General features: G+C 40.4%; 1 protein-coding gene across 3 annotated transcripts in view; it reads right to left on the bottom strand.

Annotated features, from left to right (window-relative positions):
- The window catches only part of FANCC (FA complementation group C), a 306236-nt gene that overhangs the window by 105855 nt on the left and 183027 nt on the right, over positions 1 to 17354 (bottom strand). For all 3 annotated transcript variants that reach the window (XM_058301557.2, XM_058301558.2, XM_058301559.2), the window contains one exon: positions 96 to 209. In XM_058301557.2, coding sequence (XP_058157540.1) covers positions 96 to 209 — 114 coding nt within the window. The remainder of the gene's footprint in view (positions 1 to 95; positions 210 to 17354) is intronic.

Below are 17354 nucleotides of genomic sequence, written 5' to 3'. Positions count from 1 at the left end.
CGTTCCTGGAGTTGTGAAATATTTCCATTTACCCTTTCTGCTCATAGTCCATTCAGTAATGACAATTTCAATACTGATAAATTTAAAACACTCACATTTTTAAGCAAACCAGGATAGTAATCTGCAGGTGCATATCCAAGACCTTGACTAAAAAGATCGAATTCTTTCCTATCGAATCTAAATGCTGAAAGTATATGAGATAACAAACCCTAAAAAACATAAAGAGAAAAGTTAACTCCTTAAAAATGAATGCAGCCATGCCTGTGACATACTGTCTTGCCCTTTAAATAATCTATGCAACAGAGTAAATTGCTATACTTTTATAGGCATAATGTAAACAACTTTGCTAATCAGCCTCTAAAGATTATGATAAAATATGCACTTTATGTATTAAAAAAAAAAAGAATGCAAGTACCTGTTACATACATTGCATAAAATCTGGGTCATTTTTAAACGGGGTGCTCTATGAAACCAGTGATCTCAATTTGTCCAAATACACTGTTCATTTTGACTTGGGATGTTAAAAAAAATAAGTTAGCATTAAAATTATTACATTATAAATAAGTCAAACAAATGTTAACAATGAAAATAAAAATATATAATGAATGAAGAGCATTTTAACCATATATAGAATGAAATCTTTACTGTTTTTAAACCCAGCTTTTTATCAAAATAGATTGAGAATTTAATACATGACAAAGAAGGCATCAAAAATCACTAAGGGAGAGTGGATGTGGCTCAAGCCATTGAGTGTCTACTTCCCAAATGTGAGGTCCCAGGTTTGTGTCCTGGTTCCTTCTAAGGAAAACAGAAACAAACAACAAGCAAAAAACAAAAGTAAAAACCAGCTCAGGGGGGCCAATGTGGCTCAGTGGTTGAGCACCAGCTTCCCACATATGAGGTCCTAGGTTCATTGCCCAGTCCATGGTACCATAAAACAAAACAAAACAAAACAAGAACACTATGGGAAAGAAAGATCATGCAATTAGTGATGCTGCGAAACTATCTATTTGAAGGAAAATTAAGATCCTCACTTTATATTACTCATCAAAATAAAATGGAGCGTAATATAAATTAAAAAGAACCATGTAGAAATGAAATGAAATAAACACAAAGAAATATAAGTATTTTTCAAGGGTCTGAATGGGGAAGAACTTTGTAAACTATAAATCAAGGGAGATTATCATAAGACAAAAGACTGATTGTTCTAAGTAAAAATGAAATTATATTTTAGAAAATAGAGGCATACCTCAGAGATATAGCAGGTTCAGTTCTAGACCACCACAATACAGCAAGTCACATGAATTTTTTGGCTTCTCAGTGCATCTAAAAGTTATGTATATAATACAGTGTAGTCTCTTAAGTACACAAGAGCATTATATTAAAAAAATAATGTATATACCTTGATTAAAAATATTTTATTGCTAAGAAATGCTAACCATCACCTGAGCCTTCGGCAAGTCATAATCTTTTGCTCCACTGCTTTGTCAACTAAGTTTATGGAATGTTCTAAATCATTTGTTGTCATTTCAACAATGTTCACAGCATCTTCACCAGGATTAGACTCCATATCAAGAAACCACTTTCTTTGCTCATTCATAAGAAGCAACCCTTCATCCGTTCAAATTTTATCATGGGATTACGGCAATTTCACCACATCTTCAGGCTCTGCTTTTAATTCTACTTCTCTTGCTATTTCTACCACATCTGCAGTTACTTTCTCTACTGAAGTCCTGGATCCCTCCAAGCTATTCATGAGAATTGGAATCATCTTCTTCCAAACTCCTGTTAATATTGATACTTTGAACACCCATGAATCACAAATGTTCTTGATGGCATCCAGAATGGTGAATCCTTTCCAGAAAGTTTTCAATTGACTTTTCCCAGATCCATCAGAGAAATTCCTACCTATGGCAGCTATAGTTTTACGTAATGTATTTCTTAAAACAATAAGACTTGAAAGCAGAGTCTCCTTGATCCATTGTACTCCTTGATCCATTGGCTGCAGAATGGGTGTTGTATTAGCAGGCAAAAAACATTCATCTGGGAAGCAGATGTGGCTCAACTGACAGAGCGTCCGCCTACCATATGGGAGGGTCCAGGGTTCAATACCCAGGGTCCCCTGACCCGTGTGGTAAGCTGGCACACGTGCAAGGAGTGATGTGCCATGCAGGGATGTCCCCACATGAGGGTGTCCTACGCGCAAGGAATATGCCCTGCAAGGAAAGTCGCCCTGCGTGAAGGAAGCACAGCCTGCCCAGGAGTGGCGCCATACACATGGAGAGCTGACGCAATGAAAAAGCAGTTTCCCAGTGCCATCGAGGATGCAAGCGGACAGAGAAAAACACAAAGCAAGTGGACACAGAGAGCAGACAATGGGGGGGGAGGGGGAGAGAAGAGGAGAGAAATCAATTAAATAAATCTTCAAAAAAAAACCATTCATCTTATTGTGCATCTCCACCAGAGTTATTGGATGACCAGGTGCACTGTCAATGAGCAAAAAACGAATCTTTTTTTTCTGAGCACTAGGTCCTAACAGTGGGCTTAAAATAGTCAGTAAACCTTGTTGTAAACAAATGTGCTGTTACCAAGGTTTTGTTGTTCCATTTACATAGCACAGGCCGAATAAATTTAGCATAGCTCATGGGGCTCCTATGATTTTTGGAATGGTAAATGAGCACTGGCTTCAATGTAAAGTCACCAGCTGCATTAGCCCCAAACTAAGAGAGACAGCCTGTCCTTTGAAGATCTGAAGCCAGGAACTGAAGAAAGTCCTAGATTGCATTTTCTTCCAATAGAAAGCTGTTTTATCTACACTGAAGATCTGTTTAGTGCAGCCACCTTCATTATCTCAGTGAGATCTTCTGGTTGACTGGCTGCAGCTTCTACGTCGGCACTTGCTGCTTCACCTTGCACTTTTATGTTATAGAGACAGCTTCTTTCCTTAAACCTCATGAACTAACTTCTGCTAGCCTCAAACTTTTCGTCGGCAGCTTCCTCACCTCTTTCAGCTTCACAGAATTGAAGAGAGTTAAGGTTTGGCTTAAGGGAGTGTTGTGGCTGGCATGATCTATCAAGACACTAAAATTTTCTCCATATCAGCAATAAGGTTGTTTTGCTTCTTTTTCAGTAATGCATTCTCTGGAGTTGCACTTTTAATTTTCTTCAAGAACTTTTTCTTTGCATTCACAACTTGGCTAACTCTTTGGCACAAGAGGACTGACTAGCTTTTGGCCTGTTTCAGCTTTCAACATGCCTTCCTCACTGAGCTGAATCCTTTCTAGCTACTGATTTAAAGTGAGAGATAACGTGTTTCTTCCTTTCACTTGAGCACCTAGAAGCCATAGTAGGGTTATTAACTGGCCTAATTTTAGTATTATTGTGTCTCAGGGAACAGGGAGGTCTGAGGAGAGGGAGCAAGACTGGGGAATGGCCATTTGGTGGAGCAGTCAGAACATCCGCAACATTTTATTGCATATGTTCACCATCTTTTATGGGCACAGTTCTTGGTGTCCCAAAGCAATTACAGTAGTAGCATCAGGGAAACAGATGTGGCTCAACTGAAAGAGCATCCACCTACCACATAGGAGGTCCAGGGTTCAAACCTAGGGCCTCCTGGCCTGTGTGATGAGCTGTCCCATGTGCAGTGCTACTGCGCGCAAGGAGTGCCGTACCACATAGGGGGGTCCCCCGCACAGGGGAATCCCACACATAAGGAGTGCGTCCTACAAGGAGAGCCACCCTGCACTAAAAAAGCGCAGCCCGCCCAGGAGTGGTCCTGCATACATGAAGAGCTCATGCAGCAAGATGACGAAACAAAAAGAGACACAGATTCCCGGTGCTGCCGAGAATGCAAGCAGACACAATAGAACACACAGCGAATGGACTCAAGAGAGCAGACAACAGGGCAGGGAGGGGAGAAATAAATAAAATAAATCTTTAAAAAAACAACAACAATAGTAGCATCAAAGGTCACTGGCCACAGATTACTATAACAGATACAGTAATAATGAAAAAAGGTTAAAATACTACAAGAATTACCAATGTATGACACAGAGATATGGAGTGAGTACATGCTGTTGGAAAAATGGCAATGGTGCTGATAGACTAGCTCAACACCGGGTTGTCACAAACCTTAAATTTGTTATTAAAAAAAAAGAGCAATTTTTATCTGCAATGTGCAATAAAAGGTGCTCTTGTAATATAAATAATATGAACACAAACTAGGAAAAACACAAAAATATAGATCATGTGATCAAATTAATGTACAAAATATCATATGACCAACCCTAAGCGCATAAAAGTTAAATATGAACAGATAATTCCCAAGGGATGAAATACAAATGCTTAAGAAACACATGGATAAATGTTCATCCTCACAAACAAAAAAGGGAAGATTAAAACAACAGGCTGTTTTCCATTTATCAAATTAAAGATATTTACAGACATGAACACCTAATGCTGATGAGGGTTGTATGACACAGGTCCTCTGTGTGAGCTACTAGAGAAACATAAGGTATGCAGTGCTGGGAAGAGGGCCCTGCCACACAGCGGTGTGGTGTGAACCAGGCAAAGGTATCCACAGAGAGCATGCACGGGGTGTAAGCCAGCCCAAGACCACCCCAAACTTGGGACTTCCAGGGCTATGTCTGCCCAGAGGTTTGTAACCTAAACAAAGATGGCTTTTTGGCTAACAGAGGCCCTGTCTTAGGGAAAGCAACTTGAAAACATATTAAATGCCTTCAAAACATTTAGAACCTTTAGTATGTCTGGTATACATTTAAAGAAGTAAATCCAAATATGACATTGGGGATTATGCTCAAAGATGTTCACTACAGTGTTATTTTTCATAGGGAAAAATGTCAAATAGCAGGAGTGATTAATTTATAATATACATACATAGTGGCTCATTATGCATCTGTTAAAACGTTTATAAAGAATTTAAGACAGTATTTCAAGAGGTTATATTATAATGTTAAATGAAGAAAGGAAGATGCAAAATTTTTTACACAGATGTGATTTCATCAATGTAAAAATAAATCTTTCACAGGAATGGACAAACAATAGAAGAAATTCACACATGCTAACAGACTGGGGTGGTGCTATTATGAGGATATATATTTTTCTTCTTTCTACTTTAATATGCTTTCCAGTTTCCTATATTTGTATGCACTATTTTTAGAATTAGGGAGAAAGTTTAAAAAGCGTTTTAGTTGTGATTTTTTAAAATTACAGCTTTATTGAGATATAATTCACACACCATAAAATTCACCCTTTTACAGCTTACACCTCAGTGGAAATATCCACTCTACATTTTTTTAAAAATCCTACACTACATTTTGAGACAACATATAATGATATAAAATTGGTATGCATAAAAATGTGTGTGTGTCAGTTCATATACAAATACTGAGATACCACCGTCTAATCAGGATAAAGGGTGCTGGCATTACCTTGATCTCGACTGTGATCCAAGTGGGTCCTGGTAGCCAGGTACAAGCATGCAGCAAACAGACCAGTACGGCCCAAGGCAGACATCACTACTCTGTCATGGTGTTCTAGTTCAATTTCATCATGAAATATTTCACATATTCAAAAAGATGTAAAGAATGATAAGGTAAATTCCACTCGCTATCCAGCTTAACTAATAAAGCATCGCAAATATAGATGCCTTTTGTGCCTCTCTCCCTTCTCCACAATTCCATGGCCACCCCTGCCCCTGGGGGAAAAACTCTACCATGAATATAGAGTGCAGGCCATGGGACTTTCTCCCTGTGAGCTCAGTAGTCTTGAGCTCCAGGCAACACTACTATGGCATATAGGCTGAAACCTATTCACTGTCTCTACATGAGATCCCTTCTAGTGTTTTCACGTTAAAGAAGTTTGTAGCAAATTAACAAAGCACCACCTGGATGAGAACCAGAAGTCATGGTTAGGTCCTCAAAGCCAGGGACAAGTTACAGCCAATGTACATCCTTTGTGGGGAATCTATTTACTGACAGATTCTGCGGGTTTTTAAAGGAGAGGGTGAGTTCCCTATAGCAGGAAGGGCCCTTGGGGACATCAGCAGCAAAGAATGTGGCCTGATGCCCTATATGGGATGCAATGCAGGTATTCTGGGGGAGGGAAAGCCTAGCCAGGCCTGACAGCCATATGGCAAATCCATGTGGAGATGTCCAAGCCAGACCCAGGCAGGAAGACAGAGGAGGCCAGGCAGGCTTGGGTTGGAAACTAGGCAGCACAGGGTTCAGAAGTGGGGAGTATGGGTTTTTCACAGAGGAGGTTAGGCTGGCACTAGACATAGGGAGGGATGTCCCTTCTGCTACCAGACTTCTGGCATTCTATTTAATACTTGTATATGCCAGGAGCTGTACTAAGCACTTTATAAATAGCAACTCAATCCTCACAGCCTGTGGGATAGTATTGTTAATGCATCTGTGTTGCGGATGAGAAAACTGAGACACACAGAGGTTAAGAAACGGGCCCACTCACTCATGCATTCAGATAATGGGCAGGGAGCATCTTGGAGTCTTGTCAAGTCTAGCTCCAAAATATGTCCTGAATCCATCTTTATTCTATCTCAACTGCCAGTCTCCTGGCCCAATCTCCATCCTCTTACCTAAACTAAGGGCACAGCCTTATAATGAACCCCCTTGAATTTAGGCAATTTTCAGACAATGCAAGTCTGAGTACTTGATGAATGCCAAAGTTCATAGCAGTATTCACTAATGCCAAAAGTTGGAAACAACCCAAATGTCCATCAACAGATGAATGAATAAACAAACTGTGGTATATACAAACTAAGGAATATTGCTCAGCTCTAAGAGGAATGCATTATTAACACATGGGATAACATGGATGAATCCTGAAGACCTTATTTGAGTGAAGCAAGTCAGGCACTGAAGGACAAATATTATATGACCTCACTGATATGAATTAAGCAAACTGAGCACACTCACAGAGCTAGAGTCTGGAAGACATATTTAGAGGAGACAGAAAGGGAGAGGAAGGGTTTGAGTCAAAGCCCACATGGATAAAATCTATGAAGGTGGAAGGGTGTAGATGTGCAGTGGATGGGCATACAGTGGTGCAGTGTGCTATTGAACTGGGCAGTGCTGGTCTGGGAGGGGGGAGGGGGGTTGGATGGTTCATGGAACTGGGGGGAGAGTTGGGGGAGGGAGCAGGTGCACTATGGGGATCTGCAGGTATGTTGTTGAAAACTAAAATGTTGGGAATGTTCTTTTGGCAAATATGGCAGGGAGGGTTACTGATTTAAGATGTTGGGTGTAGGGGAATGTGGGACAGGGTGCACCTGGGGCAGGTTTCTAGGGAAGTGTTCTTCTTGTCATAGTGTATTGTATCAGTAGGTGGAGATCAACAAAATGAACAGGAAGGTGTTACAACTCCCATCCTGGGGAGTCCTGCTATGATCTCGAGAGCAAAGGTAGTGCCTAATAGGGGAGGACAGGGAGGTACGTCAAACTCTCAGTGTTGTTACAAGTAACCATGAATCTTGTCCTTCAATTACTTAAATCTTGGCAGTTACCAAGGGTCCCAAAGGGAGGGGGAGGAGGAATAGAATAGATGGAACATGGGGCATTTCTGGGGTGATGGACTTGTTCTACATGATCTTGCAATGATGAATACAGACCATGTTAAATTTCAAACCCTATAAAAGTGTATGGTCCAGGTTTTGGGAGGTGACCCTTTCCAGTCACAGGTTGCACGGAGTCAACTTATGGGTCTTTAAGACCCGAAAAGTACAGCTTTTTTTGTGCTCCTGTGGCTGTGCCTGGTAGCTCCGTGGCATTCACCATTTCTGTTCTATTATTCAGTCTTCAGGTGCCTCCCATTCTTGCCTCTACCCTTTTCCTTGCAGGAATTATTTCCAATTTACCTGCCAAGTGCATTTCCCAGCTGCTCTGCTCATCTTTGCTCACCTTACAGTGACTTTTTGGAGAACCCAGACCTAAGAAACATGGCCTGTGCAGAGCTCAGAGAACTGTGAGGACGATCCCTGCCTGTCAGACTCTGCTCATGGACAGAGATGGATGGGGAATGGTGTTGGAGAAATTTTCCATCTTCAAACCAGGCTCTTTTCAAACCAGGCTCTTTTTCATCCCTGCACCTCCTTAGACTCCACCCCATCCTCCCTCCGAGGGGGTAAATGCAGAGGTGGTTAGCATCCCTGACTTTGGTCTAAGCCTTCTCCAGCCATTCCAGTCAACCCGAAGTACTTCAGTGTATAGGAGCTGCTGCTTGCTTGTTTCTCCTCCAGGCCTCCTCCAGAGCTTTGCCAGTCCCTGGGGCTGACACAGTCCCTACATGGTGGCTTAGCACCAGTTTCATTAGCTGTTCAAGTGACTGTAGTTCCACCCAATTATTTGGCACTGGAGGAGGGGGGATTTAAAAAATAAATCAAATCCAAGGTAGCAGTAGAGGATTGCTTTTGCTTGGACTTTTCTTTTTTTTTGAGTTTTAAAACTCTTTTTTTTCTTTATTTTCTTTTAAATGTTATATTCAAAAAATATGAGGTCCCCATATACCTTCCATCCCCCCACCCCCACATCAACAACCTCCTCCATCATCGTGGCACATTCACTGCACCTGGTGAATACATTTTGGAGCACTGCTGCACCACATGGACAGTGGTTACATTGCAGTCTACACTCTCCCCCAGTCCACCCAGTGGGCCATGGCAGGACACACAATGTCCAGCATCTGTCCCTGAGGCACTACTTATAGATAAGTATATATAAAGTAAATTGTTATGTAACTATCATTTCCTGTATGTTCTAATTTTGCTTTATGATGTAATTAAAGGATATAAGCTGTGAAAAAAAAAAACTATTATGGGGAAACAGATGTGGCTCAAGTGAGTGGACTCCCGTCTATCATATAGGAAGTCCAGGGTTAAATTCTTGGGGCCTCTTGGTGAAGGCGAGCTGGCCCGCACGTTGTGCTGGCCCATGTGGAGTGCTGGTCCACACGGAGTGCTGGCACAGCAAGATGATGCAACAAAAAGAGACAGAGAGGAGAGAAAATGAGACACAGCAGACCAGGTAGCTGAGATGGTGCAAGAGATTGAGCGCCTCTCTCCCACTCCACAAGGTACTGGGATTGGTTCCCAGTGCCACCTAAAGAGAAGACAAGCAGACACCGAAGAACAGATAGTGAATGGATACAGAAAGCAGGCATTGAGTATAAGAACAATGGGGGATGGGGGAAGAGATAAATAAATAAATAAATCTAAAAAAAAGAAAAGAAAAAGAAAACTATTATGTTTAAGAAAAAAACAAACAAAAAACATTAAAATGGCCCAGTTTTATGCGAAAAAAAGGTGCATGGTCCAAAGTGTAAACTATAATATAAATCAATGACCATGGTTAGTAGCAGAGTTTCAATAATTGTACATCAATTGTAACAAATGTATCATCTACAGGTAAAATGTTATTAATAGGGGAAAGGGAGTAAGGGGGCAGATGTTGGGTATATAGAAATCACCTATATTCTGTATGAGACTTTTCTGTAACCCAAAGCTTCTTTGAAGACAAAAAGAAAAAAATAAGACACTGGGAGAATAAATGGAAGAAAAGGTCACTGTATACACAAGACAACAGATCTTACAGTGATGAAAGATATAATGCCAAAAAATTTTTTTAATTTTATATATTTTATCTTTCTTTTTCCCATTTTAAAAATGTTTGTATTCTATTTATTTCTAAAATTATCATTATTACTTCATTTTCTTATTCATTGTTTTTGGTTATTTTGTTGGCTTCAATTTTGAAGAAGTTTTGGATCACAGAAGGGTTACAACTGCAACAGGGGAGGATCATTGGTGCAGGGTGTCAGAGATAGGGGATGCATGGGAGGATGTTCACCTGAGGCATACCTATAAGGCATACAAATGTGTTCAAATGTTCATGGGGCATTGCCACAGTGGGTGAAGGTTCACACAATGATAAACAGAATATTGAACTCCCATCCTGTGGAGCTCTGCCACATTCTCTAAAGAGACAGCAAGAATCCCCCTGGTACAGGGACAGTGACTAGTGAAGGAAAATGGACCACTGACAGGCCCTTGATAGTGATGACTGTACTTGTGAACCTTCACTTTTGAAACTGAAACTTAGCCTAGTATTATATTATAGAGTGCCTAAGAGTTACTTCCTGACAGTCTCCTTGTTGCTCAAATGTGACCTCTCTGTAAGCCAAACTCAGCATATAAATGTATTACCTTCCTCCCAGAGTGGGACATGATTCCTAGGGATGAGCCTCCCTGGCACCAAGGGATTACTACCAAGCATGAACTAGCAATGTAACTGGAAAAAGACCTTGACCAAAAGGGGGAAAGGGTAAAGACAAATGAGTTTATATGGCTAAGAGACTTCAAAGTGAGCTGGGAGGTCATTCCAGAGATAATGCTTATGCATGTCTCAGCAAGATTTCATTGACTGCCAAGGTAAATATTGCTTCAAATAGCAGGGCTCCTGAGGGCTCTGGAGATACCCAGACATCATAGACAGGGCAGACAGCTCAGGAGTGTGCCACCCTGACAGTGGGCCCTACTTTGGAATTTATGTTCCCCAATGTGACAGAGTTGGACTCAGTTGTGTTTTCCCTACACGTGGTCCTCTGCCCCTACTATCTGAACTATACTTAGTACTAGAATTGCTAGGTGAATGTCCAAGAGACTTACATCTTTGGGCTGTCCCTGTGCCAGCTGGGCCATGAATCTCAACAGAATTGCAACACCTACTGTCCAATTCATTTGACTCAGCCAGGACAACAAACAAGGAGATGATGATGGACAATGATGATCCCAAGGAACAGAGAGAGTCTGCAACTGCAAGCAAGAGAGTCCCATCCATCTGCCCCATGGGATCTAAGCCCCCTTTCAATTAGAGGTGGAGTGGGCATCACCATCCCAGAATCCTCAGAATTGGGGAATAAACAATAGACTAGAGTAGATTTACTGTTATTCTACTATAGATTTATTGTGATTCTAGCAAAGGGAGAACTGTTATCATTGATTTGGAGGCAGTGGCCACTGGAGGTTCTGAGGGAAGGGAGAGGGAAAAATAGGTGTAATATGGGGGCATTTTCAGGACTTGGGAATTGTCCTGAATGACACAGCAATGACAGATACAGTCCATTATGTATCTTGTCATAACTTACAAAATTGTGTGGGAGAGAGTGTAAACTACAATGTAAACTATAATCCACGCTTAGTGGCAATGCTTCAAAATGTGTTCATCAATTGTAATTAATGTACCACACTAATGAAGGATGTTGTTAATGTGGGAACATGTGTGTGGGGTAGAGAGTGGGGCATATAGGAATCCCCTGTATTTTTTATTTAACATCTATATAATCTAAGTACCTTTAAAAAAATTTTTTTTAAGTATATTGTAAAACAACAACAACAACAAAAATCATCCTTTATGGCTCCCAATTACTTTTACTGTGAAGCCCAACCTTCTTCCGAAAGCCAAGAAGCTGGGTTCCCCGCCTTCCCAGGCTTGCTTGAGGGTCAAGGACCCCTCACTAGCCTGGCATTGCTCCTGGGAGCACTGCAGGCTCTCTGACACCCCAGGACTTGAGTATGTCCTGATCCCTCTGACTGGAAAGTTCTTCTATCCTTTTCATCTAGTAAAGTGTTTCTTGTGGAGGGAGTTCAGACAACTATGACAGCTAAAATCTGCTGAGCACTGGGAAGTGGATTTGGCTCAACTGATAGAGCATCCGCCTACCATATGGGAGGTCCAGGGTTCAAACCCCAGGCCTCCTGACCCGTGTGGTGAGCTGGCCAACATGCAGTGCTGATGTGCACAAGGGGTGCCATGCCACGCAGGGGTGCCCCCTGCATAGGGGAGCCCCACACACAAGGAGTGCGCCCTGCAAGGAGAGTCACCCAGTGCGTAAAAAGTTCAGCCTGCCCAAGAGTGGCACCGCACAAACGGAGAGCTGACACAAGATAACACAATAAAAAGAGACACAGATTCCTGGTGCCGCTAATAAGAATGCAAGTGGACACAGAAGAACACACAGCAAATGGACACAGAGAGCAGACAATGGGGGAAGGGGGGAAGGGGAGAAAAATAAATTTCTAAAAAATCTTAAAAAAATAAAATCTGCTGAGCACTTACCACACGTGAGGCAGTATGCTAAATTCCCTAAGTAAAAGATCTCATTTAGGTCCCAATAAATTCAGTTTTTAATAAAATTTCAATTAAGCCAAGTTTAAGTCACCCTTAAACAGGAAGCTATTATTACTAAATTTCACATACTTGAGCCTTAAAAAATTAAAGCACAAAGTGCTATAGACCCAGTTGAGTGAAAAGGAATGCAGTATACAACAGAGGGAAAAGTTTCAAGAACAGTTAAGGGTGAGTTAAGATGACAGCTCTTGAGCAAACTATGCCCCAGCTTTGCCCTCTGGTCTGATGGCTCCCGGAAGCACTGCAGCCTGGGTTGTGGACAGGGCCTGAGGGGCAGGTTCTCCACGATGCTGAGTTCCTCTGGTAGCTGAGTCAATGAAAGTTCAAAAACCACCAAGGACAACTAGGACATCTTACAGATTCAGAAGACGTGATCAAGAATTGTAAATAATTTCTAACTAATGTTTAAAATGGCCACAAGCAGGTCCCTGGATACCATTCAAAACACCTGCTTTATATGTGCTGACTACAACATATAAGGTTTCGGAAAAGTGAAAATACCTGGTATACCTGCTCTGACCTAAATTCTCAAAATGATATTATAAATTTATTCTTAAAAAATCAAAACCCAGTAAAGAACAAAAAAGTGCCTAAACCACAATACTCAGTGTTGGCAAGCATGTAGTGAGATGGGAAATCTTTTGCTGCTGTCAGTACAAATTTTGTAAAACTTTCTGGAAAGTTGCTTGATTATATATAGCCAGAGCATTAAAATTCATAACCTGTTTACCCAGTAATTCAATTTCCAGGAATACATCCTAAGGAAAGGTTTAGGTTCATAGCAGAGTGAAGCACCTAAGTGTCTGACAACACTGGACTGGTTGAATACATCAAGGTTTATGGATATTGTATTTAGGAAAAGACAGTATGATATTAATTTGAAAAACAAGATATAAAACTGCATGTTCAATGTAATTTTAATTTTGTATCTGTAAAAAATACTGGGAAGATATGTAACAAATAGTTACCATAAGCTATCTCTAAAGGTGATTCAAAAACACATCTATAAACTATCTGTATTTCCTAAAATTTCCACAAATAGTATATTCTGGCTTTGATCATTTAAAAATGTTTTGTAAAACCAAATTTCAAGCTATAATGTTTGTTTTTTTCTGTAATTCCCTAAAATGAGTTGATATGGAGGACAAGTTTTGTCCTTGAATAAAATGAGCATAAAGTCTAGAAACAACATGTTGAAGCTTGGTAGCATAGCTTCAAAAGAGACCCCTCAAGTTCTAGATCCCTAAACCTCTCTTTTAAAGTAAACCGAAAAATTGATAAGTACTTCTCATAGCTAAGGATAATTTTTTTACCACCACCTAGTGGCAAATAGTCTAAATGCAAAGTCATTAAAGATGCTTTGGACACTGGTCCTTGGACAAAAATTAATTCTTACAATCATATAATAATGTATTCTTTTTGAAATGCTGGAAGAAATATCTTGGAGCTTCTCTACTCCCCTTATTTTACTATGAGGAGCTGGATTTCTAAATATGTGAGTCAATTATCTACAAAAAGGATGCAGATATAAATGAATAGGTCCTGACTTGAACAGCATAAAGAAAAAGTGCAAATACATCAACCTGACTTGTAATCTAAAATTCTTCACGGTGGAAAGAGCAGGAACCAACACAGCTGTCCATAAAACCATTTTAAGCCCAGTTTTGATTCATGTAGGAGTTTTAAGAACAAAAGAATCCTGCTAATGTTTGAAAAGCCACTCAAAATGCTTATACCATGAACATAAACTTTCATAAGGAGAGAAGTGTTAAATAAATCTGGGGAAAATCCACTGTCCTTGTTTTCAGGTGTTTTTCCCCTCACCTCATTGTATCTGGTCCATCTCGTAACCGGCAGCACATTCACAGGCCAGTTAGGAAAGTTGGAGCAATGAGGATGTGGCTTGGCCCGAGGTCTCGGTGTGGAAGAAGGGCTGTGGTTTTTGTTCAGGCAAAGAGTGAAAAGGGCCAAACTGTGGTCAATAATCTTGAACTGAGAGCACATATTTTATGCTTCCCCAAACAATTTCATCATCTCATCATTAAACTCTTATTAGACCTTCCACCATTCTGCTCTCTATTGCACGTATCTCTTTATACATAATATAAATAAAAACTCTTTGTAAACAAGGACCCCTTATTCATTCACTTAACAAACATATATTGAATGTGATCTGTATTCAAGCCACTCTACTGCAGCTACTAGGATAAGAAGCCCCTATAATCTGATGAAGGGAGACAGCAATGGAAACAACCATAATATAAGACAGAATGCAGTAAGTGCTACAATGAAGGGTAAGAAAATCACTGTGGGAACAGAAGAAGGAATGATTAATTCCAACTGCAGGGTTTCAGAATGCTCCCAGAGCTGATGACATCTGAGCTGATTCTGACAACTGGGAAAGGAGAAAGGAGAGAGGAGAGAGGGAGATGGTGGGTGGGGGCGGGTGGGTTGGAGAACGGAAGAGAGAAAGAGAGAAAGAGCTGGCATATGGTGTTGGGTGGGACAGACAGAGGAAAACGGGACTAGGGAGGGAGTAGGCAGAGGAGGTGGTAAGGGGGGATCACCGTTGAGCAAAGGCATGGGAAATACTCCTCTTCACAGGTTTCCTAAGCCCAGCCTGCCACCATGTGGCCTCAACCCGGCCTTCCTCTTTGAAACCTGTCATCTGGTAACATCAGACACCTGCTGTTGACCAGTTACTTGGCCCATTCCCACCTCCATATAGTTTCTTTCTCCTGAGACACCTAATCACCCTGGCCCATCACTATCTGTAAAAATTACATCTGCCTTTCAAAATCCATCTTTCTCCAAGATTCCTGTTCCAATGCCCTATTAATAAGATGGTATTCTCCTGGTATGTGGGCTCCCCAGTGTCTTGCATTTCTCTCACAGTGCTCGCCAAGGTCTGTCTTGTGTAGGTAGTTACAAGCATACTTTCCTCATTCTACTCATTAGACCACAGGCTCTCCAAGGAAGGGACTATCCTATCTTATCTTTGTGTTTCTCACAGCATTTGTTAACTAGCCCCAGCACTTCACCCCATGGGTGTTCAATAAAGTGTCGACTCTAACTCAATAGGATGAATTGCCCTTTTGTAGCTAATGAACAATATAATCACTGCAGGATTCCTTTGTGACCTCATTACAGTATAAAATGATAAATTTTCCTTTTCACAATTTGCCTTCCTGAGTTTCAGTCCATAAACTACCCATAGAATACTGAAGAAAAAAAAAGACCTTGCTATTTATTTTCACTTCAAAGAATTTTCCTCAGTTTGGTAACACTGACCAGAAGCTTGTAGGCTGATGTAGATGTCATCTTATTGAGGAATATGCTACTTTGGTGCCACCCAGCTTATGATAACCTTTGGATACACAGCGTGATAAGAACATCCAGAAGAGGCAGAAGAAGCACCAGTAAGAACCATCTTTGTTAAAAAGGGCATCGGAAAATTCCAAATCAATCTCAGTTCTATTTAAATAAAAATTATAATGATCCCTTATATATTTTAAACTTTTTTTACCCAGCAAACCTGATTGGCAAAACAAAGCCTTTGTTAGTTCAAAACTATTATTTTTGGCAAAAAAACATTAATCCTCCAGGTACAGCATAATGTGTTTAACCTTCTTTTTTCCCAATCTTTTAAAGAAGTATTCATCTATTCAGTCCTTTTCCAGTAGAAATGCTGCCATTTAGAGAATTTGGCAAGTTCTTTTACCATATAAAATACTTACACCCAAATGCTGAATTAGTCACTTCCTTTTTTATGTTGCCATGGCATTTTGTGCAAACATCCACACAATATTTATGTTATTACACTGGAATTGTTTGTTTACTGAACTAATATTAAAATTCCCAAATTAATTAAATCACCTGCAAGTGATTTATATTTTTCAAAATTACACGCCATGGTGAAAATTGGCTAATTTTCTTAATAATGCAATCTAAATTATTACTTCCCCTTGCCAAAAAAAGCCAATATAGAAACTAGACCTACACATAAGCCCCAACTAAATACTTCACATTATGCTGTCTTCTATAGACTAAAATGAACTAGCAATGCCCTGCATAGCACTATAAGACAGAATAACAAAAATGGTAACTTCTCTGAAACTTTTATATATATATATATATATATATATATATATATATATATATATATATATATATTAAAGACCTGGATAAATGGAGTGATATGTTATGGTCTTAGCAAAAAAAAAAAAAAAAAAAAAAATTCAGAAGCATAATGATGTCAATTCTTTGCCATATAGATTCAACCCAGTAACAACATGTTTCTTACTAGAACTTCAGAAGATTTTCTAAAATTTACATGAAAAAGCAAAGGACCAAACACATAGACAAGATACTCCTATTACAAAACAAAACAAAACAAAAGAAAAACAGCCAAGGACTGGCCTTACCCATATCCAAGATGAGTTATAAAGCTACAGGAAATGAAGACAGTGTAATATTGGGATGTACATAGACTAAGAGAACAGAAAGTCCAGAGACAGATTCACACATGGAATCTGACTATGACAGAGCAGGTACAGAAGGTCAGTAGAGAAGGACAAAAACTACTGCCAGGACTACTGATTAGTCTCACGGGAAAAAAATAAACTGGACTGCTCATTCACAAACGTGAATGACACAAATGTGAAAGGTGAAAACATAAATCTTTTAGAAGACAATATGGGGAAACGGACTTTGGCCCAATGGTTAGGGCGTCTGTCTACCACATGGGAGGTCCGCGGTTCAAATCCCGGGCCTCCTTGACCCGTGTGGAGCTGGCCCATGCGCAGTGCTGATGCGCGCAAGGAGTGCCGTGCCACACAAGGGTGTCCCCTGCGTAGGGGAGCCCCACACGCAAGGAGTGCGCCCGTAAGGAGAGCCGCCCAGTGCAAAAGAAAGTGCAGCCTGCCCAGGAATGGCGCCGCCCACACTTCCCGCCGCTGACGACAACAGAAGCGGACAAAGAAACAAGACGCAGCAAAAAGACACAGAAAACAGACAACCAGGGGAGGGGAGGGGAATTAAATAAAAAAAAAATCTTTAAAAAAAAAAAAAAAGACAATATGGGGTGATATCCTTATGACTCAGGAATAGGAAAAGATATTTCAAAAACAA

This window comes from Dasypus novemcinctus, chromosome 8 (assembly GCF_030445035.2).
Source record: "Dasypus novemcinctus isolate mDasNov1 chromosome 8, mDasNov1.1.hap2, whole genome shotgun sequence".
NCBI classification, from domain to species: domain Eukaryota; kingdom Metazoa; phylum Chordata; class Mammalia; order Cingulata; family Dasypodidae; genus Dasypus; species Dasypus novemcinctus.
This window is presented reverse-complemented; position numbering and strand designations above follow the sequence as displayed.